The sequence below is a fragment of the Biomphalaria glabrata genome, chromosome 6 (assembly GCF_947242115.1).
Source record: "Biomphalaria glabrata chromosome 6, xgBioGlab47.1, whole genome shotgun sequence".
In the NCBI taxonomy this organism is placed as follows: domain Eukaryota; kingdom Metazoa; phylum Mollusca; class Gastropoda; family Planorbidae; genus Biomphalaria; species Biomphalaria glabrata.
The window spans coordinates 50,026,235-50,050,304 of NC_074716.1; the positions used below are offsets into that span (position 1 = coordinate 50,026,235).

The 24,070-nt window shown below is 34.6% G+C and overlaps 1 protein-coding gene across 3 annotated transcripts; it reads right to left on the reverse strand.

Annotated features, from left to right (window-relative positions):
• Positions 1-17: 17 nt before the first annotated feature.
• Positions 18-17,116, reverse strand: LOC106078217 (chromatin assembly factor 1 subunit B-like). Of its 3 annotated transcripts, none has more exons than XM_056033535.1 (13): positions 17,057-17,116; positions 16,005-16,134; positions 15,602-15,707; positions 13,377-13,403; positions 10,408-10,522; positions 8,593-8,696; positions 7,337-7,433; positions 6,602-6,886; positions 4,776-4,864; positions 4,450-4,504; positions 4,078-4,203; positions 3,293-3,440; positions 18-1,869 (listed from the first exon to the last, which is right to left on the reverse strand). In XM_056033535.1, exons 2-13 carry the CDS (start codon positions 16,125-16,127, stop codon positions 1,477-1,479), a joined length of 1,668 nt encoding a protein of 555 aa, XP_055889510.1. In that variant the 5' UTR covers positions 16,128-16,134; positions 17,057-17,116; the 3' UTR covers positions 18-1,476. The 3 variants fall into 3 exon arrangements, with proteins under 3 accessions (XP_055889510.1, XP_055889513.1, XP_055889511.1); XM_056033538.1 differs by lacking the exon at positions 17,057-17,116 and adding an exon at positions 16,832-16,992; XM_056033536.1 differs by lacking the exon at positions 17,057-17,116 and adding an exon at positions 16,727-16,992.
• Between the last annotated feature and the right edge of the window lie 6,954 nt (positions 17,117-24,070).

The following is a 24,070-nucleotide window of genomic DNA, read 5'->3' on the forward strand; positions in this document are numbered from 1 at the left end:
AGAAACAAGACAAAAAAGAGAAATCTTCATAGTTTTAATGACTGAACATGTTCCTCAGCTTTATGAATAAACATGTAGAGAAGCATAGTCATATTTTATCTATTGAGTGTCTTTGAACATTATTCACAGTTAAATCCTTATACTATACAAGACAAAGATGTAAAAATTGAAACAAATTAAGAGTTATTTTATGACATTTTCAGTCAACAACATATCCTAAGTTATAATAATCATTTTAATCATTTATGTGACAAAAATTTCAAGTCAATAAAAGATGCATAGCGTTATGTTCATTTACTAAAACTAACCAGGTCATAGAGAGTAATACAGTATTAAAACTGGTCACGTTTTTAGAATCATTGGATCATGTCTGTTACCATAATTTGGTCAGAGACTTTAAAGGATCTTATTCTTATTACAAGATGTGGAAAGGGAGATGAGCACTCCACTACCTATAAAATGCTTCTGATTGTATGCATTTCAAATGGATCAGATATTGGGACCCACAGAACTGTTAACACTGACAGGAGAAGCGTCATAGGCAAGTATCTGGCACCTAAACCAGAAAGCATTAGTCAGGAGGGGCCTTGGAATCATTTGAACCTATTAGAATCTCAGGGTTACAATCCCAAAATCATATTTGCTACAACGAAAGGTATTGTCTGTTAAAATCATTACATGAAAAAAAATAAGATTGAAGTTAAAAATGGTTTATAAATGAACAGAATAGTTCTCAATTTGATATGGCTCTGAAATACAGCCTATGAAATAATAAAGTCAAAGATTATTTTTGAATCTATTCATGTCACAAAAAAACACTTTTTGTATGGAAGGTTACAAAAAAGTTTTGTTTTTTTTAATTTACATATTAGGCATAAAAGCAAGGTCTGTTTAAAATACAACATTATATACAGAATACCCCTGTTCCATTTAATCAATGCACAGGCAGTAAACCGTTTAAAAAAAAAAAAAGCTAAAATAAAGTAGAATTTAACCTACATTAAAGAATCTTTTAATTAAGTTTAAACATGTCTAAAACTGAACTATTGATTCTGATTGTTAAAGTGCAATAAAAATAATGATTGATATAAATTTTTCCCCTCTTTCTTGCCACTATTGCAGAATTATTATTATTTTTTTAAAAATTGGCAGATAATATTGTTGCAAAAAAAAAAATCACAATCGCAGAAAGAAAGTGTGTCGCATGCTCTGGTCTGTCAGCGTCATGGTACCGGGTTCAAACCCTGCTTGCCGCCATCATCCAACATCTTGTGGAAGATGTAATAATCTTCAATTCGGAAAGAACATCAGAAATTTGTAAAACATATACAAACAAAAAACAATACAGAGATAGTCAAGGATTTTCCTCTGTAAAATCAAATACAAACTTCAGACAACATAATGGAGACAAAAGAATCTATAATCAAATGTCTATAAGCCGGCGTAATGAATATGAGGATCACTTTTGCACATTAATTATTTTACCAGGGTAATGAGCTGTATCCTCCTTTTCTTGGGTGCTTCCTTCTTTTCTTCTGTTGATTTGTCGTTAACATCAGAAAAGCCTGCAGCCTCTGACAGTTCTGCATCCTTTAAGGTTATTTGATTCACAGAATCAGACAAACTTTCTTTTTTATGGTCGGAGTCCGATGAGTCCTGTTTAGTTGATCCACTTAATGTAGATGTTGGGGTACTCGGTGTTGTCAGAGTTTCTGATGGAGTAGATGGCGCTTTAGTTGTGTCCTGTGGTGAAGGAGGTGTAGTTGGTTTGGAAGGTAATTTGCTTTCGGAGTAATTAGAGAATGGAAGATCCATTTTCTCTGGTGTCTTGACGTCATCTTCAACTTCCATAGAAACATCAAGAATGACCTGCAAAGTAAAACCCAAACTCTGTATAAAAATTGCATAAATAAACCATTCTATTCACTTTTGACTGTTTTACCAATAACTACCATATTTATGTACATTTCATTTTGTTATTGCTTTTGTATACTAAGGTACAACTTTCATGCTACCATGCAGAGAATTAATATAAAAAACAAGGTTATAAAGACAGTTTGTGTGGAAACACAAAGTCAAAATCGGCCCCGAAGTGGTCCACCCAGGTAGGTAAAAAGGCAGGTTTCAATATTTTCAGAACGAATATCAGAATGAAATTCTATCAAAGGCAAATGACAGAGAAGAATGGAGAAAGAAAGTTGACATACTTTGTGTGGTGCCTCAACGGTCCAGCAGACCAAGAGATAGGTGAAAGTGAAGGAGAAATTCAATGTGAACCTGGCCTAACTAATGTCATATAATAATTGAACTTATTGTTCTGTAAAGGTTCAATCTCTTATTCAAAGCCTCAAGAAAAAGAAAAAATATTTCCATAAAAAAAAAAAAAAATTCTCCCCTATCTTTTTGTTCAGTGTACCATAGCCGTGGTGCAGCACTGTAGTTCACACGATAATATGAAAAACTACTTATTAATAGTTGTTTTAAATCATATTCCACTTAAAGGCATAATAAGTACATTTTTTCACTTTAAAAATACAAATATAATATTTTTTTGTAAATGTAGTAGTTAGTATGAAAGAACTTACTGAACCTAGCATTACAAAAAAATCTAAAAATGTGTTAAAAATATGGTAAATTGCCATCTCCCTTACTAAATAGCCTCAGTGTTTGTTACTATTAATAGTGAATAGTTGTAAAAATGGTGTATTTTTATGAAAAACTGCTTGCATAGTTGATTTCAAAAATTAAATTGTTCACTTTCAGAAAAGAAAAAAGTAGCTGTTGTCTCAGAACTTTGAATGGTCTAAAATATCATGATTACAGTTTTCACTGTCTTTTCTAGTTTACGAGATCTAAACGGGACAGATAAAAATGCATTGAAAATGTGTAAAAAATCTGTGTGTTTTCCAAAGGGAAACTATTCAAGATTAAATTATAAGCAATTAAAAACATTTTGGGGGGAAAGAAAACAAAACAACTGACTTTTTAAGCATGGACAATGAGTTCGTCGATTTGGCTGAAAGAATGGGGTCAAATCAATAATGATATCATTGATTAGGAGAGAAAGAGTTAAATATGACTGAATCTAGTCAAGGTCTGATGAGAAATATATGAAAACCTTTGCTAAGCAATAGGACTGTGAATTTAAAATCCCTCCAAGAATATTCTTTACAAATATTGAACTGTGTAAAAGCAAGAGTGCCCATCCCATTTCTCAATCCAAAATAACATTATGGATGACTATACTAATGATTCAAGTAATGGATATATATTTAATAATCCACAAACTTACTTTTGTGGTTGGGGAGTTGCTCAGGGCTGACTTTTGAGTCTCTGGCGTTTTGACAATGTATGGTATTCCAAGCTCATTATCTTCAAAAGTTGCGATGGTACAGAAGCCATCGGTGGATGAGACTATCAGCGCTCTGCCGTCTCCTGTCCTGAAAATGATAAAGGAATAAGGTCAGCCTTAAATAATTTATAGAGACCATAGAAAAAATAAATAAAGGACTGGGGTTAAGTCCTCATTGACAACCCAAAATTAACTAAGGCAACATTACCTTCTCAACACCTAAATTATGCCAAACTTCCACTGACTATACAAACCTCTTAGACATATACTAATTGTACATACGAAATTTTTTTTTTTTACTGTTAAGACTTAAAGGTATGGAAACAAAATTTTACCTGTAATACTTGATACCTATTACTTAGTAGATACAATTAGCATGAGGGGTTTCATAACAAATTTCCTATAAAATGACTAGTTTGGGCCCAGACAATAAGAAATTATTTTACGTGACTTATATTTAAATCAAATTTACCTTCAAATTTGTGTTTCTAAATTATTTTTACATACATTCGTTCGCCATAGCTGCAATTCTACTCTTGATATCGCACGCTTCTAATTATATACCTATACACAAGTCAGTTTTTTTTCATTAAAAAATTTGATTTAGGTCGATTAGCTATTTTTAGCTCCATTCATAATATTTTTAGATTCATGAATTCATGCATACCAACGGGCAGCGGGCATCTTGATAGTATTAAATAAAATATGCTTAACTGAACTCTTACCACGATAAGTCGCTGATCTGATGATAATGAATATTTTTCAAAAGACCAACTGGCATCGTCTGTTGCGTGTCGTAAATGATAACAGAGTCCTCAGTGGCGACAGCAAAGACAATACGATAGGGAAGGCTGGCAAAAATATGACCAAAAATAAAATTTTTTAATTTATTTTTACTTAAAAAAAAAAAGTAGCAAAAATATGACCCCCCCCCCCCCCCCCCCCAAAAAAATATTTTATTTTTACTTGTGAAAAAAAAAAAAAAAAAAAAAGTAGTAGATGCTTTTCTCTAACTAAATAAAAACTGGAAGGACATGATTAAATTTTTTGGCATTAAACATTTTTAAATAAATCAGACATCTTAACTAGAAACGTACCTAAATAATGATTTGTGTTTCTCCCAAGGCTTTTGGTTGTCTGTTGATTCTGGTTCTGAGAAAAGAAAATGTTATTATTACTGAAAGACTAAAATTCCCCTCCCCCCCCCTGCTTGATAATAAAATAATTATAATTAAATTCAATCTATTTACATTCATTACAAATAAAATGAGATTATAATTGTTCCTAACAAATCCTTTGTGACATCAACTATCTGAATTATAAATAAATGTGATTTTAATCAAGGAAACTGAGATCTATGACAAAAATTGTAAGGTAGACTTATCAAAAAGAGTCACTAAAGAAACAAGACATTTCTCTTTACCATCTGTGACTGGTCTCAGCTGGAATAGTTGAGGATTTATTCGAACTACTGTGGTGCTCTTCTCGGCACTAGGCAAATATATGGCAGGTCTGTGGATGAGATAAATTGGACCAGTTGAATGCTGAAGATCTGCCTCTCCAAACAGTGACTCTAAACAGGGAAGTTTCTTGCTAAGAGTGATGAGAATGTGTGTTTTTCTTGAAATTCTCAGTACCAGGTCTACCATTGACCTGGCACATTTTCAAAAATACACAGAGAAATAAGCAATATAGGCCCAGGCTCATGAATGCAGGCCCTTGACAGTCAGCCCAACATAAGAGATGAATCTGACGGGTCCCAACGTTTGAAATGGTTATCATGGATTAACATTTTTCAAAGTCAATGACTCAATGTTAGTCTTAACTTATTTCTCAATGAGCACTAAAGAAAGGTAAACACTCACAAAATGCTGTATTTTATATTTAAAACCCAGTCAAGAAACCTTTTCCATGTACACAGGGAGGTGGAAGGTTTTAAATTAATTTCTTTTTCTCCTGCGAACTGTATTTAAAAAGAACACATCATTAGAAAAACAAATGTTCAACACTTCCTAAGTGTTCATTATTTTTACAATAAAATTATTTGTGTGAAATTGAACTGTGAACATATTGTTATAAACCTGGTGGTGGCACAGATGGGGGTAGTGGTGTGTGTGTAGTCAGCCGATGCAAATCGCCCCAGGCCAGCGCTAGACGAGCGGTCAACCGTGACGAGTTACGACGATCGGCCGAGACGAGTGTCAACAAGAGAGTTCGGGAAGGATCGCCGACGTGAACAGAGCTCAGGGGCGTCACGAGAGTTGTAGTCATCTGACCATCTAGAAATGTCGAGCGGCGTTCTGTCCGGTTCGAGAAGGCCAGTAGGGACCCTATATAAGAGCGGAGGTGACGCAGTCAAGGGGGTTCAGAAAGCGGGTTCACGACAGGAGTTCAGAACACGGTCGACTACAGCACAGTTCAACGGTGTGGTTCTGTACGGAGCATTACGACGGTTCAGTGCGGAGTACTGTCAAGTACAGTTGAGACGAACGGCGTCTTGATCTTGGTCTGTGATCGAGTCCGACACAACGAGCCCAAGTGTGTGAAGTCAGTCCCGAACTGTTGAACCCAGTGCAAGCCCGGAACGAGACGGAGAGGCCAGTGCAAGACTTGATACGGCGGAACGGTGGTATCGGAGAGATATTTGTTATCGCAGAGCTATTTGTACTGTTCTACGTGCTGCCAATTGTACAGTATTGGCTGTTATTTATGGACATTAAACCTTTACGTTATTTTGGAGCCCTGACTTGTCAAGTTCTTTAAGTTGGTGGTGTATGGTGCAGTTTGCAGAGAGCCTGGATAGTGAGATTCGTAACAATATATTTGGTATGTGATCTTTATCTTTGTTAGATAAAAAAACATGAAATCCATAAACCAAAGATGTTTTAATGCTGCAGCGTCTTGATCTACATGTTCAATAAAACCTACACAAAAGTATTTTAAAATTCTATCATAAAAAGAAGGCGGTAGTGCACTTGGCTTCTGAACTGGGGGTCCTGGGTTTGAATCCATGTGAAGACTGAGATTTTTTTTTCGGGATCTTTAGGCACCTCTGAGTCCATCAAGCTAAGAAATAAGTTTGGGAAAAGTTAAAGTGGTGGGTCATTGTGCTGGACATATGACATCTTCATAAACAGTGGGCCACAAAAACATGACATTTACATCATCTGCCCTATAGATCATAAGATCTGAAAGGGGAACTATTATAAAAAAAAATTACTCAAAATAAATGACTACCTAAAAACTTACTTTGAAATAGCGCCTCTAGCAAAAATATAAGAAGAGTTAATAGTTTTCCCATCACCTAGTTCCATACAACCAGCGGGCGTGACCAATAACTGACCATCAGGTGAGAATTCTAAGCGTCTGAAGAATGACCGAAGACTGTCATCGTGGAAAATTCGAAAGGATTTCGGCTTAGAATCCCCCTGAGCATCTCCGGATGGGCTGGAGGAGGTGAGATGACCTGGTAGTGACATCTTACTAACATTGTTGACACATGTCTTCGAACTTAAATTGTATAGTCTTAGAGATCTGTAGAGAGTAGTTAAATAGATACTCAACGTTTATGTTTTATTTTATTATATTTATTTTATTTATTATCTTAAGGAGTGAAGGTAAAGTGAATTGAATGTCTTAAGACAAAGTCTGGAATATTCTTTTTTTTTTTTTTTATTTTACATCTTTTTGAGTCTAACTAATTTTAATATTTATAAGCTTTTCATGATCCATCATGCGATAGTAGGCCAATGTGCTTGCTACAAGTCACCACAATAAGACATTGACCACAAAAGTATAACCTTCGTCTAACACATAACTTTTACTTTTTTCATCTTATGGATAGGTTAGTGATTATGTAATGGATTTGTAAAACTTACAGAAAGTGTAGTGTTAGGATTGAAGCTAGTTGAAAATGATAATACTGATTGGACACCTCAACTACTAGCTTACATGATAAAAGATAAAACTAAATCTGTAGAATACCTGTCAGCACTAAGAGTAGCGATGTACTTTCCAAGAGGATCAAATGACACTCCCTGCACATAACTTTTATGCTCATTAAACAGGGCAAGTTTAGTATCTGGCGAGGAACATGTTCAAGAACAATGACAAATCCATGTTAATCAACAACATTGGTTTTTGTTAAAAACATACACTAATGAGGTGATGAAATTTTAATCTAATAAAACAAATAAATAAAACAAAAAAAAAAACTGTTCATTATAAAATAATAATAAAATAACAACCAGTCAATAAAATTCTTTGAATCTGACTACAGGAGAGCAATATCATGATAATGACCACCAGACTAAAGAAATCTTGCTATAATACAGATGTGTGGCTTTTAAAATGTAGAAGATGGATATGTCACTGTCACAATATAGAAGATATCAATGTCACAATCTAGAAGATGAATATATTGGTTTTTGTTAAAAACATACACTAATGAGGTGATGAAATTTTAATCTAATAAAACAAATAAATAAAACAAAAAAAAAACTGTTCATTATAAAATAATAATAAAATAACAACCAGTCAATAAAATTCTTTGAATCTGACTACAGGAGAGCAATATCATGATAATGACCACCAGACTAAAGAAATCTTGCTATAATACAGATGTGTGGCTTTTAAAATGTAGAAGATGGATATGTCACTGTCACAATATAGAAGATATCAATGTCACAATCTAGAAGATGAATATGTCAATGTCACAATCTAAAAGTTGAATGTGTCACTATCACAATCTAGAAGATAAATATGTCAATGTCACAATCTAGAAAATGAAAATGATCAGTCTACAAGATGAAAGTCATTATCACAATCTACAAGATAATGTATGTCACTGTCACAATTTAAAAGATGAATGTATGTCACTGTCATAATCTAGAAGATGACTGTATGTCACTGTCACAATCTAGAAGATGAATGTATGTCACTGTCACAATCTAGAAGATGAATGTATGTCACTGTCACAATCTAGAAGATGAATGTGTCACTGTCACAATCTAGAAGATGAATGTGTAACTGTCACAATCTAGAAGATGAATGTGTAACTGTCACAATCTAGAAGATGAATGTGTAACTGTCACAATCTAGAAGATGAATGTGCCCAATATTCCTTTCTATTTAAATTTCCAACTTCTAAAACTTTCAGTGTCTTCACAAGCTTTTTTTTTGCCCTTTGTTCTAGTTTATTACTTACCCTTCCCCCTAAAAAAAAAAAGAAAAACACCTACCTTTCACAACATCCCAGACAATGGCACTGTTGTCTACAGAACCAGATACCAAATAGCGATTATCTTTGGACCAACTGATGTCAGCAACATCCAATAAATGACCCCTGTAAATTACAAAAAAAATATTTTTTGGCAGACGTGTTTACAGCTCATCTTATCAACCGTTAAAGAAATTTGAAACATATGTGGCCTAAGTTATTGGATGTTTGTCGACTGATTATCATCTATGACACACACACAAAACCCTCACTGACTGAATGGTTTACCACCAACTCCACCATTCAGGGGCTGTTTAAAACTGGGATCATACTATCCTATACTGCTCTTGCAATAACTATTACTACTAAAATTAAATTATGGCTTTTATATAGCGCTACTTTCATGCTTATAGCATGCTCAGAGCGCTTTGGTCCAATCTCAGTTGTGAACCAGTGGGTGGGGGTTTATCTAGGAGAAGGTTTTTCCGTGCTGCCTTCAGGAGCTCAGTAAACACAACTCTGCCTGAATCGGGTGTCGAACCTCAAGCCCCCTTTATAGCCAAGCCAAGCCAAGTTTAAGTGCACTTAGCCTCTCTACCACGCTTCCCACTACTATTGCTTCTGTATTGCACATCTTCAAGGCTCCTATAACATACTCAATGCGCTTTGGTTTATTTTCTTTTGGAGGAGAGGTGGTATCTGGGAGAAGGATTCTGCGCTGCCTTTAGGCACTCAGCAAACACAACTCGGCTCAAGTTACACCTAGAGTTCAATTCACACACTACATCATAATTCAAAGCTTCCTCGGGCAGACAAGAGGTTGCTGCCAATGAGCCACACACCCCACAATTTTCGTATGTGAAGATGCACTGGGTCTGCATGCAATGTTTGATTCTTCCAATTCTAGCTGTTCTTTCACGCAACATTTTTCATGCCTCGAAGACAACTATTTCATCGTAGGTCATTAAAAAGTAAAGTAGCAATTACACATAAAACACTGAACCATAATCTTCAAATACAAAACCTAATAAAATACCCAGAAAGACACAAAGATAAAGGCACATTTCTTGTTCCACATGCTAGGACAAAATTGTACTAATGCTCCTTCTTCCCTAATGCTATTAGAGCATAGAAGGGGTTGCCTGAGCTAGCCAGGAAAACCAGTGACTTGGCAAAATTTTGGTCATTGCTTAACAAGCATGACTAGATTGATATAAGGATACTTGTAGGACATAATCATCTGTATTTTATAAGAAGAAAAAGAAATATTAAATGGCTAGAACTAAAAGATCAAAGTTGTGTGTAACAAAATGTGAAAAAGGTGTCCCAATCTGACTATTCCAATGAAAACAGCAAAGCAAACAAATATCTTTAAGGGCTAATAGAATTCAAGGTCCAAATCTCAATGAATCAATCTGGACAGAGACAACAAAAAAAAAAAGTTCTGACCTAAAAAAAAAATATGATCAGATAATAATTCTAATTTGTCATTTTATCATGGTCATTTTCAATCAATGAACCTCATTCACCAATCCTAAACAAACACCCCTCAAGTCATGTGCAAACCCATCCTTTCTATGGGGGCTTCTGACCTAATTCAAATCAAACAGGAATATTTCGGGACCATACTTTTTGGTGTTTTATCCTTGGATATTGAATGACAGTTTATTTTGGTGAATGAGGTTCACTACTGTGACTGTTTTTGTGAATTTTTTTTTAGCCTCACTCTTAAATTTATGCTTTGTTTTATGACATTATAAGTTGTGTTAAAAGACTTGCTAATATAAATCAGCGTACAAAAAAACAACAAATTAAAGCAATGTTGGCTTTCTATTACCTCAAAGTTTTATGACACACCCAAGATTCTTTGTCTTCTTCAACTTCCTCTTCAGCAAAGATATTATTGGCAGGGATAGAAGCGTCACTTAGTTTCCATAAGATGATTGCTGTGTCTGTGAACAGATCATAATCATATTCCTTTTACTAATAGCTTCAGAAAACATACTTCTACTAAGTACATTGAAAACAGAAGGATTTAAAAAGTCTATTATATATATACTATTGTATGTATCTGCATCAAATTTTGTACACAGGTTTCTTTTACCTCCTAGGTGCTCACGAATGCTTTTGACAGATTCCCAACCTGAAAACCACCATTCGCTAAAAAGAGTGCAAACTCTATTAAACCTTTGCATTTTATTTTCAGTATTTTCCCATAAGCTACAGTCTACATATAAAGCATTATTTATAAATATCTGAGAGAGAGAGCAATTAATGGTGTTTTGTAACACTGTCAAAAAAAATAAATAATAAATTTAATTCTAATAGTATTGAAAAAAAAAATATCTAGGTCTATTATCATTATAATATATAATAATAATAAATGGGGTCAAATAAACGATTTCAATTATAAAAACCAATTCATATTGCTTTTTATTTAAAGAACAAAATACCAAGATAAATGTAGAAAGGGGAACAGGAATGTGTACAAAGGACTAACTTTTGTTTGTTGGCGGGGAGGGTGAAGCGGATAAAAAGAAACCAAAATATGAGAGCATGTATACGTCTGGGGTGCGGGTCTTTCCAAATCAATCCAAAATTTATGTGGGAGAACTTATGTTGTGAAGATAAAAAAACAACAACAAAATGTGGATTCTAAAAAGTGAAAGAGAGAAAGAGTGATAAAAAGAAAAGGATGTGAAATTTCATTGTAACAGATACACAAATTCATGGGCTAAAAAAAAAAATGTTAGATGGTTAAAATGAGGCCCATTTATTAAAAGAAGAAAAGATGGGGGTGTTCTGGCCATAATCAACAATATAAAGCCTAGGAACAAATCAATGGGTGTAGCCAGTGCATACTGCTAGTATTACATAATCTTGACAAATTGTTTAAGGGTTTTGATCATCATCATCAAACTCTCTTGCAAAAGCCCTGGACAGAATTCCTGCTGTCTTGCGTAGTGCATAAATGTCGCCATACAGGTCGAGAATTTTGGGTTACCCAGACCTGTCGAGACGGAGATCAGCAAGTCTGGGGCAGTCAAACAGAATATGAGGCACGGTTTCCTCTTCTTCCCTGCAGCGGGGGCACTGTGAATCAAAATTTGGCCATAGCCGTGAGAAATATGAGCCAACAGGACAGTGGCCTGTAGGCCTGGACAGCCTCCACCACGGGGAAGTGCGGTCAGGGCGCCTCATGCGCTCCCAGACTCCACAGGCTTTTTGGGACTTGTCCCAGCACTCAAACCACTTTTCCATTTCTGTTTTTTGCATTATAGCCAGGGCTTGATGAAAGCTTACAGCCTCATCAGTGGGTGGAATTCGCCCTCCCTAGTGGGCCAAAGAGTCTGCAATTGTGTTTTGATACATCAATATTGTTAGATCTACAGTAACACAGTGAACATTACTAAGACTATATATGCTATTAGCTTTAATGTTTCACTGCTTTTATAAAGTTTGAATGTTTTACTCCTATTATAAAGTTTGAATATTTCACTGCTTTTATAAAGTTTGAATGTTTTACTCCTATTATAAAGTTTGAATATTTCACTGCTAATATAAAGTTTGAATACTTTATGGCTATAATAAAGATTGAATGTTTCACCCTATTATCGAGTTTCAATGTTTAACTGCTGCTATTGGTTTAAATATTTCACTTTTATTATAAAGTTTGAATGTTTCACTGCTATTAAATAGTTTGAATGTTTCAACACTATTAATAAGTTTAAATAATTTCCTGCTATTATAAATAGTTTGAATGTTTTACTTCTGTTCATCAATTTGAATCTTTCACTGCTATTATATAGTTTTACTGTTTCACCTCTATTATAAAGTTTTAATGTTTTGCTGCAATTATAAGGTTGAATTGCACCACTATTAAATAGTGAGAATGCATTACTCTCAGTGAGTAACTTGGTACATACATTTTATTTCCACTTTGTTTAAATTCATGTAATTATTAAATTTTAGTTGTTTAAAAGCTGGCAAAGTCTAATAGACAAAAAATGTATTTATGACAAGTAAAAAAAAAAAAAAGCCCAATGCCGGCAATAAGAACAGACTGGTGTTTACCGGCAAGTTATTACAAAGCTTATATCAACTCACTCTGTCTATCTGTCTGTCAGGTAAAAATTGTATATACGTTAATTCTCCTGCACCCTCTTTTTTTTTATACCAACAAGAGAAACTAATTCTTCAGCACTCTTTATACATGGCTAAACGTGTTGGGTTTAGTCCCCTGAAATAATTGTTAACATTATTTCTCCCTCATGCACTCTCTGATCAATTTGATACTTTAAACAATTATTTATTGTACCTAACAAAACACGAATCAATGAAAAAAAAAGTCAATTAATCATAGGTACTTAATTATTTTGTTTGTTATCGAATAAGGAAAAATAACTTGTACAACTAGTATATTAACGACAGATATAGTGTTAAGGTCGTAGTTCTTCCCCTTTAGATTTAATAAGCTGTTGTTTTTTTAAATAGATTTTTAAATATTTTGTTTACTTTTTAGATGTAATTTTGCATCTATGCACTAGGCACACTATGGTAACCCTGAAATTCAGTATGGATCATTTAAAAAAAAAAAACAAAAAAAAAAACAAACCCAGCTTAAAATTAAATAATGATCATCAATACCTTGTGGTCATGATAGAAAAAAATGTAAATAAATCACTTGTTTATTTTACATATAAAATAAAATATATACAAGCATTTTATAAGACATTAGTAACTGGCTGAATGAGAGTTTTAAACATACAATATAACTAAAAGAAGTAAAATTAAGAACTGACTTACCATCACCAGCCGTGGCTAATAGTTCACCTGTTGAATAAATTTATCATTGTAAATTTGTTTAAATATTTTTTTGTAGGCATACAAGACTTACTTAGACTTAGATTCTCCCGCGCCGTTTGCGCACTGGGCTTCAAGCTGTCTCCACCAAGATCTGTCACTGACAATGTCTGAAGCTTCTTTCCACCTGGTGTCCACTGCGGTGAGGTCCTCAATAAAAGTGTGGAGCCAAGTTATACGAGGACATTTGCGTTTTCTTTGTATTGGCTCCCATGTCATCACAACTCTTGGTATGTATAGTTCTGTTTGTCAGAGAACATGTCCCTAACAAAGTGGTAGACTCCGACACTTCCTTTTGTGAGACCTCTATAACTGACTCCTAATATCTGTGTTAGCCATTTTTGTTGAGCAACATTTAGGGATACAAGACTTATTGGTTGGACAGGCAATAGATTATATCCTGTACTGGGAAGTCATAACCCAGGATAGCACTATGTAGAGAGAGATGGTGACAAAGAAAGCTATGACACTAACTATTTTAAAACGCCTGAATTTAAATGCTTTAAAAATTAGATTGTAAATGAAAAATTTCTTGCATCGGACAATAAAATAAAAAAGAAAACTTGCAAGTTATTAAAAGACTTTTTACTTGAATTTTTGTACAGTAATAGCTCATCATTTTAAAAATATAATGTACTCATTTATTAACTATTAATTTACATGTATACTAATAGAAAAAAAACAACACACAGAAAAAAAAATTTAATAGTTCGTAAAGCTAAAAATATAAAAAAAAAATTACATTTAATATTATTATTTTAAAATATTTATTTTTACTTTAAAATTTGCACATTACAAAGTCATTTTAATAAAGACACATTCCCTCTCCATAATCTAGCATTTAAACATTATAAAAGTTAATCTAAATGAAAAAATTCATATGTGTGCTTCTAAAAATAGGATGTGATAGACAGAAATTGACCATTTCCAGTAAATCACAGTATTGGTTGTTACTAAAAATAAATTTTAACAATCAACTTTTAAAATTAATATCTAAAGAGTGTGCCAAGCTACAAAGTTCAAACTTAGCACACAGATATATATTAACATGCTAAATTCAATAGAATTAGTGAGATTGTTGTAACTATAAACACTTAAATTTTATTTCAAAAATAACATTTTACCCTTCTTTGTCTTTGTTAATTTTGATATCAAATATCTTTAAAGTGCGCCAAGAGAATGTAATGAAATTTGAAATATACACATTTCATAATATGATATAAATTATTGTAGCAAACAGCATTGTTGTAACTTTTATAGGAAAAAAGTTGTAAAAATGTTAACTTTCACATAAACTTTTGTTAAGAAAAATTTAACAGATTGGCTTCAAAAGCAAATATATAAATTATCTCTGATATCTTATGTTAACAAAAAGTAATCACAATTAGTCCTGAAATCAAATACAATATGCTAAAACTTTAATGGAAATCACCACCCCTAAAAAATGGGTAAATTGTGCTGACACACTTTTCAGACATATTTTGGGAGGTAAAAAAATAGTTTATCAAAGTACCTACTATTGTTTGTGGGAAGGTTTGAAATTGGCCAAATACATTCACTATTTATGTTCTTTTGACACAGAGAAGACTTCTCTAGCTCAGACATGTCCTCAGCATACTGGATGGAGGAATTCCTAAGGACATTTTCTTTGCCAAGTTTGTGGAGGGAGTCAAACCCAAGGGACGCCAAAGCCTAGCCATAAGAGATGTCTGCAAGCGAGATCTGAAGACTAAAGGTATCAATGAAAGTTTGAGGAATAAAATCAGGGGAGATCAGACAGCATGGGGACAGACTGCGTGTGGTGGTTCAAACCTCACTGAGAGCAAAAGGAATGAAGCAACTTTAGACAAACAAAGCCTTAAAACAGAGATGCATTTATATGAATGAACTTTGGCAAACTTTGCCGCTCAAGTATTAGCTTGATATTCTACCTAGATTCAAGTAAAAAATAAACCATTGATTCCCCTGGGTGTATCCATTTTCCGAGACAAGAGACCTATATGTGGATGGGAATGTCTCTACAGAATAAGGCTTTTGTCACATTAAAAGAGGCCTACAAGATCAACCAGTTATTCTACGACTGAAGGAGACTAATGACAATATATAATATTTATATCTATCTACATTTAATACGTTTTGTATATATTTAAACTATTTTCATAGCTTACCATTTTTAGAGAACCTGACCACATTAACTGTAGCGGTGTGTCTTCTAAGGTTTGACAGAAACTCAACAACTGCTTTCCCCTCTGAATCTAATGTCATTTGCCAAATCTGTTTTTAAAAATGTTATATATATATATATATATAATATATATAATTGAAATAAACACACAATAGAATAGATATAGATCTATGTGGATATGTAAAGTTTATAGTTCCAAATAGATAGTATAACTAAACCGATGTAGATGTATTAAATTGTAATGCAGAACCTCAATTACAACAGACCCCTCGTGGTTTCATCCGAAACTCTTGAAAGCCTACACAACCAAAACATCCTTCCTCTTTTCCTCATTACATCAGAAACACTCACATGTACACTCCATAACAACAGAAAAATAAACTGACCCTGACAATTTTATCCACACCACCACTAGCCAGTCTCTGAATAGGCCAGTCGCCTGGCTGGAAGTCGACACTGTAAACTGGATCACGCTCATGCCAGGAAAACTCAGGTGTTATCACCTTCATATTTAATCTGAAATGTATGAAAATGAATTCAATAATATATATTAAAATATAATTAAAAGTCTAGATACCAGTATATAGATCTATATCTAGGTTTTCATTTCATTATTAAATTATAATTTTTATAGAATAGTTGGTTTTTTTAACTTCTATAGAATACATCTATTCTAGACCAGATGGTGAGATAGAATCTAATTATAATTATATAGTCTCTATATTCTATAGATTTCTAGACTTATAATATTAAGTTAACTAAACAAAGAATCACATGCTGATAGCTTGTCAAGTAGTCAAGTGATAGATCTGTTTTAGTGTTTATTTCTAAATCTATCACTGTCAATCTATTCCTAGATTGACAATCTGTAAATCAATATGACTATACTCGTATACTGAGTCTCGTGAGACTATACTCTATTAAAGACTATTAGTCTATTACTCTATTAGTAGTATTAGATACTAAGATTAGATCTCTACAGTTAACTACAGACTGTCTCTAGAAATTAGAATCTTTTATATAATACAGTCTGTCTACACTCTAGATTCTAAATTAGTAAATCTAGTCCCAATCTACTCTACTAATAATCACTAACTAACTCACTAACCAGGTCCAGAGACAGACTGACACTGACAGAGTAGTCACAGTCACACAGAGTAGAGTGAGTAGAGAGAATCAGAATTCCAGAATGAATCAGAGTAATCAGACTCACTTGACTCAGATTTGGTCATTAGGAGCAGAAAAGAATTAAAAGATCGAGAATAAGAATCTAGATCTAGTGAATCTAGACCTAGTCTAGATCTACCTAGAAATAGATTATGTTAAGTATATATATAGATCTATATTTTATATTTATAGATCTAGTATTTATCTAGATCTAGATTCTATATTCTAGATCTAGATCTATATTCTAGAGATAACAAATGAAAATATTTACAATTCGCCTTCGCGCGTAATAAATAAAAAATATGCACGGGAAGTCGTAAAGGGAAGTCTGTATTGCTTCATTTATTTATTCTTTTCACTGACCTATATAAGTATTCTACATTTTTGTTTGGATCTTATGACTTATAGTTTTGATCTTGCCACATCAGTCTTTTAAAGTCTAATAGCAGTAATAGCAACTCTAATTTGTCGGGTAAACCATTTGTCGTGTGAATGAATTGTCGGGTGAATGAATTGTCTAAAATGATTTGTCGGTGAACTATTTGTATTGTAATCCCTTTACATCGTCGCACACAGTGTCCTGCTGTGTAATCTGAAGAGATAAAAAAAAATTATATAAATCAAATAAGAACATAAAACTAAAATGTTATTTAACCTTGGTTAGGCCAATAAAATGACAATAAGAATATGCATCCTCTGTTTGGGACACCTCAACTCAAGTAAACATTAAGAAACTGGAACAGACACAAAATAGAGCAGTGAGATTTATATAACAAACAAATATTTATATTTACGCCTACATTTGACTAGAGTAACACCTTTTTTTTTCCCTACTGCTATTAGAGCAGAAAAAACAACAGAATTTAGGTCATATATAGTTAATATGCATGACTAAATGCATGACGCGCAGGACGTTCGATTGCCGTAGGCCTATAATAATAATAATTATATAAATTTAGGCTAAATATAATAATAGTTTTAAAAATCTTCTTTTATGAAGTAACCTCTATTCTGTATTATATAGGATACGAAAAGATAATCGATACTCAATTTACATATCTATAAATAGAAGCCGGTTCCGCAAGGTTGTTAACGCCGGAAGTGGTAATGGTCTTAAGCCCATCATTACCTATAAAGTGCTTCCAATGGCATTCGTCTCAAATAGCCTCTGACAACCAGTCCAACTCCTGGCCTTCACGTGTGGCTCAGTTACTGAGCCTGGCGGAACCGTTACCACAGACAGGAGAAGGGGCAAAGGCGAGCAACTGGCGCCTAAACCAGTAAGCTTCGGGCAGGAGGGGCTCGTTAGCCTTGGTTGGCTACCTATCTAGGAGAAGGAAAACTCTGAATCCAAACCTCCGCTGCCCTGCGGCTATACCCAAACACGAGAAAGGCTTCGGGAGACAACCCTGAGGAAAAATCAGGAGCTGGTGACCCTTAGGCAGACTGTAGCACACCGTGCTATAGCCTGGCAGATCCTGCGGCGCTACTGATCCCAAACTGTATTGGATATTCCGTTCCTTTGGTCACATCAGCTGCACGGAGAGGGGGGAACTGCTGTGTGGGCGACATCGTTCCGACAATGTACAATGCCCAGGCTTTCATCTCACTTATTCAAAGCCCTAACCCCAAAAACTGGAGAGGACATTCCAGCTTCGCCTTTGGCATCGGCCAAACACGGGAAGTGGCAGTCACCGGTTATAAGCTCAAATGCTCAATTGACGTAGAGCAGGGCGCCATGGGCCACTTTCGTCGGTGGGAGGAATCCTAGGATTCCAATGGACAGCTACCGCCAGCCTCAAGCTGGGCAGCCCTCAGCCAATAAGGTGCTGTCCCGTCATGCCTGTCTTCCTCGTTTGGGTACACGAGGATAGGACAAAATCTGAAAAGCAGGCACAAAGCCAACGTACCAGTCGACATGAAGAAAAAAAAGAGGAGCTAGACAGTGACCAAGAAAGCTATGGACAGTGAAAGTACACGGGTCTCAGCTCAGGAAGAAAAACGTACAATCCGAAAAACGGCCAGCTCCTAAACCCCCGAAGGAAAAGCCACCTTAACCTGCGCTATCTGTGGACGGGAGTGTTTCTCCAAAATAGGGCTCCACAGCCACATGAGGAAGTGTGCTCTGAGATGAACCATAGTCGTTCTACGACTGAAGGAGGCCAATGAAATAGAAGCCAATCCAAAATTAAGTTTCTTATTTCTTATACCAGTGATGGAGCCGTTGAGATTGAATACTAAATCTTCTTTTACATATCAGACGAAAAAAAAAATTTGTACTTTAAAAAATTAACACTTTGGCTGGCAAACAATACCCATTAAATTAATACTGTATCGAGGCGATCATTTCTAGGGATGTAGACTATTACATTATTTCTGAAAATTTGTTCGAATTTTTAACACGACGCACAGATAGGACCCATTTAAAAGGGAATATTATAAAACCTTTAACAACTTAATACATTATAGTGGCATCTATGTGGACCTTTCAGTGACCCTAACGGCCTATTTGGGTAGCGACCCACCGGGCATTTGCCTTTAAATGCCCATATATAACCAGTTCGCCCCTGTCAATAAAAGTACAAATGTAATAAAATTACCAAGATCGATGTAAAAAAAAACTGACAGGCCTTTCTATTGATTTCTGATCAGGATAGCTGCTAAATCGAGGGAGTTAAACAATTTTGTTTGCGAACCGTAACAGCAGCCCAGCGACATTATTTAATAGAAGATAGATAATGATAAAAATAGTTCAAAGAGATAAGCACTAAATATATTTTCGGACAAAATTGCAAGCTTTAGAATATCCTAACACAGTTATTTATTTGTTTAAAAAAATGAATGAACAAAAAATATATACAACGTCGGAGGTTTGAACTCGCTACCTTTGCATTGAAAAGGCAATGATCTACGCAACTGCCACACGGCACAAGTGGAAATTATTGGTTGGTAATAAAAAAAAAAAACAACACTTTAATTCAAAATTTCTTACTGAAAGATAAATATAGTATTTTACGAATGCTGCTTCAAAATATTGAATTTTATATAAATTATTAGGCTAAATTGTATATGTTTTAAAACATTATTAGTAAAAAGAATGCATTTTTAATGCTGACGCTATATTTGACCTTTAAAAATTCTAAATCTATAAATATATAGATTAAAAATAGATGACATATAGCCTATATCTTTTCCAAGAATTATTCATCCTGCAGTGTATATAACCTTTCCGGTTTTTTTTTCGTAATACAACGACATAGAGAACTCTATAGGTGTTTAAATAAGAAAAATTTACATTTTTTTAAATAAATATAAATTTCAATTTACAGTAAAAATTCACAGTTGCATAAACTTACTAAATTGATTATAAAAGTTATTATTAGAACAATTTTAAAATAAAAAATATCTATGAACGATCTTTCGGACAATTTATAGTGTTTTTTCATAATATAGCACATTTCTGTAATCTACCAATTTTACTTGTAATATTTAGTTTATACAATTAGAAAACATAAAAACCTATTAATGCCGTCAGACAATACAAAAATAGTACTGTTTCTATCCAGTGACCGTCACATGACTTATTTAAAAACGCCACCGTCAATTCGTAGTAATCTAAAAGGTAGCCTCAAATATAAAAATCATATACATTTCACAGCATTTCGTAAGGCATTTCGTTCGCAATATTTCCCTCCCCATCTTACCTATCTATAAGTCTGATGGTGCAGTAGTAGCTTTGACAGAGTTGCAAATTGTCCCTTATTGCAAGGGCAATGACGAGTGATTGTGTACTGGGCCTCTACCGACTGCCAGATCTTGAAAAAAAAAGTCTTGAAAATGCGTTTTTCATGTTCCTCTCTCCAGCCCCTTGAAGTTTACCTTAAATTTTGTAAACCCCATATCATTTCCCCCATTTTCAGATAAGTATTGGAAATTTAAGCGAGTTACAATATTTTTGGTTTAACACTTAAAAAAGCCTGCGAAACGTATCATTATGTTATATAACCTGGAACAACTATAGAGGCGCTAAATCCACGAGCGCTGGGCTTCCTGAGGGACATATCAAGTGACGAATTTATTTAACGACAAGAATTATTATTTTTGTTGGTGCAGTGAGATAAAGTGTGTCCATTTTTTTTAGTACATCCTTGCTTATTCGGGTGCCAATGGAGCTGTTGAGTTTGAATACCAAATCTACTTTTAGATATCAGAAAAAAAAAGTGTGTACTTTAACTAATTAACACTTTGGCTGGCAAACAATACTCCTTAATATTGTAGCAGAAACGCTTTCTCCTGACACTCATTTATTCAACAGTGGTGCTCGGGGCGAAGCCACGATGCCAAAAGTGTTGTTTTTTTTTTTTGCATTCTTCACAGCAGAAACGCATTCTCGAAGGGCGGGGGGTCGGCCGAGTGTGTGTGTGGCGCCTATTAAGTTTGAAGTGCTTACTATGCATGTTGTATATGAAAAGCTTATATAGTGATGTAATTAATGCTAAGAGTTGATTTTGCAAAGGAAAAAAAAAACAATGGGGGCCTCGCAAACAATGGGGGCCCCGCAAACAATGGGGGCCCCGCAATTCATAACATTTCTCACGATGTAAAGTAGGTATATGTGAGAACTTCTGCATTTTTTTTTCTTCTCTAAAGAAACTGATATTAGTTCAAAAATATAAGCTTGTCTTCGAGTCCGAAGATTAACGAAGAATATACTAGGCTAAGTGAACCCACAGACCTAGCTTTCACTTACATATTTTGCCACATGCAGCGTAGACAATACCGTTGTCTGTTGGTTGTCGATTTCTCTTTTCGTGGTATACGCTCCGTCTGTCTTCTGAAAGAGTTCATACCTTGCCAGATAAATAAGTCGATCCAAAATTTCTTTCAAAAACATTGAAGGACATTTTTTAACAGTTTAAAAAATATAAACAATGTGCATGTGTGAACAATATTAATTAAGAGAAATAATTCAGCCTACCAAATGCGTAATTTATGGCAATGAAACTTAAAAAGCGTTATAAAATGCATTAACATCTTCACCAAAAAAATAGTTTTAACAAAGTTACTCAACCAACACATAAAATTGTGTTTTTTATGCCTGTATACCGTCTTTTTCAGAAGTTCGATACTTGGGCTAACTTGAAATAGCACAAGGAAATTTCGTCAATATTTTAAAACGATTAATGGTTTAAATACTGTTATAACTCTGCCATGCACACCGCCATCCAGAAGGTGCGCACTGTCAGAGGCTAGACTGGGAAGGATGTTCCGCCCTAGTTTAAAACTTGTGAAGAGGCTGTGCTCGAGGCAGACGTTGTTCAATGGATTTATATGATGTCCCGTGAATAAACATCTGTGTCCATTGTGTCGTCTTATCTTCTTTTCTTATATTATACAGACGTTACTTCAAAAAAAAAAAAGATAGCTACACCCTACGCGTCATGCATTTAGTCATGCACATTAACCAATGACCTAATTTCTACCAAGTCACTAGCTGGTCTTTCTGGCTGCCTCAGGCAACCCATTCCATGCTCTAATAGCGCTAGAGAAGAAGGAGAATTTGTACAAATTTGTCCTTGCATATAGGACTAGGAATGTGCCTTTATCTTTGTGTCTTTCTGAGTATTTTATTAATTGTATTTTGTATTTGAAGATCATGGTTCAGTGTTTTATGTATAATTGATACTTTAGTTTTTGAGTCTTCTGTCCTGAAGGATTTCTAAATTGAGTGATTTTACTAAGGGTGTTACTCTAGTCACTAGTCAAATGTGAATATTCCTTTGTTATGAATCTCACCGCTCTATTTTGTGTCTGTTCCAGTTTCTTAATGTTTTCTTGAGTTGAGGGGTCTCAAACAGGGGATGCATATTCTATTATTGGCCTAACCAATGTTAAATAACATTCTAGTTTTATGTTCTTATTTGATTTTGATTTATAGAAATTTCTTTTAATAAATCCTATCGTTTTGTTTGATTTTTTGATAGTTTCATCAATATGTGGATTCCATGACAGTTTTTCATTTATTATAACACCTAGGTATTTTGCGTTATTAGTCTGTGTTACTGGTTTACTCTTGTTACGAATCTTACTATCCTGGCTATCTGCAAACTGCACCATACACCACCAACTTAAAGAACTTGACAACTCAGGGCTCCAAAGTAACGTAACAGTTTATAATGTCCAATAAATTACAGCCAATACTGAACAATTGGCAACACGTAACACAGGCTGTACAAATATCTCTCCGTATCAACCGTACCGCCGTATCATTAACTCTTGCACTGGCCTCTCCGTCTCGTTCCGGGCTTGTACTGGGTTCAACAGTTTAGGGACTGACTTCACACACTGGGCTCGTTGTGTCGGACTCGATCACAGACCAAGATCAAGACGCCGTTCGTCTCAACTGTACTTAATAGTACTCCGCACTGAACCGTCGTAATGCTCCGTACAGAACCACACCGCTGAACTGTGCTGTAGTCGACCGGACTGTAGTGAACCGGGCTCTGAACCGTCGTGACTGCGACACCTCCGCTCTTTATATAGGGTCCCTACTGGCCTTCTAGAACCAGACAGAACGTCGCTCGACCATTCTGGGTGGTCAGATGACTACATCCCTCGTGACGCTCCTGACCGTCGTAGCTCGTCACGGTTGACCGCTCGCCTAGTGCTGGCCTGTGGCGATTTGTGTCGGCTGACTACACACATACCACTACCCTCATCTATGTCACCACCAGGTTTATAACACTATGAATAAATGTATTTGATTTAGTTTTCTTGTTACTCTAAACAACTGACATTTATCTGGGTGGAAAGACATGCTCCAATTTGATTCCCATTTCTGTAATTCATCTAATTCTTTTTGCGAAAATTCTGTATCTTGTTTTTTTTTTAATTTTTTTTTATTGTTTTATATGTTATGCAATCGTCTGCAAATAATCTGACTTTTGTTCCTGAACTAATGCGATTTTGGTAAATAATTTATGTAGATTAAAAATAGTAGTGGACCTAAGACTGTTCCTTGGGGTATACCTGAATTTACTGTTTTGTTCATCGATTTTTCGTAGTTTTTGTTGTCGATATGGGGTATCAGGTAACAATTTGTTTTTTTTGTTTTTTTTTGAAATTTTTTTTTTACACTGAGGTCAAATTTAACGAAAATTAATTTAAAAATTGCAAAAAAAACAACACCTTTTTAAAAGTCTTAATGACTTTATTATAAGAATTAAATCAACATTATCCAATATTGTATCTTTCTATCTCATAATCTACAGATGTTACTTCAAAA

Coding starts and splice junctions, on each gene's coding strand:
- LOC106078217 (XM_056033535.1), bottom strand. CDS start 16,127: ATGAAGGTGATAACACCTGAGTTTTCCTGGCATGAGCGTGATCCAGTT. Junction 15,708..16,004: donor GTGTGGATAAAATTGTCAGG/GTCAGTTTATTT, acceptor TTTTAAAAACAG/ATTTGGCAAATGACATTAGA. Junction 13,404..15,601: donor GGTCAGGTTCTCTAAAAATG/GTAAGCTATGAA, acceptor TTTATTCAACAG/GTGAACTATTAGCCACGGCT.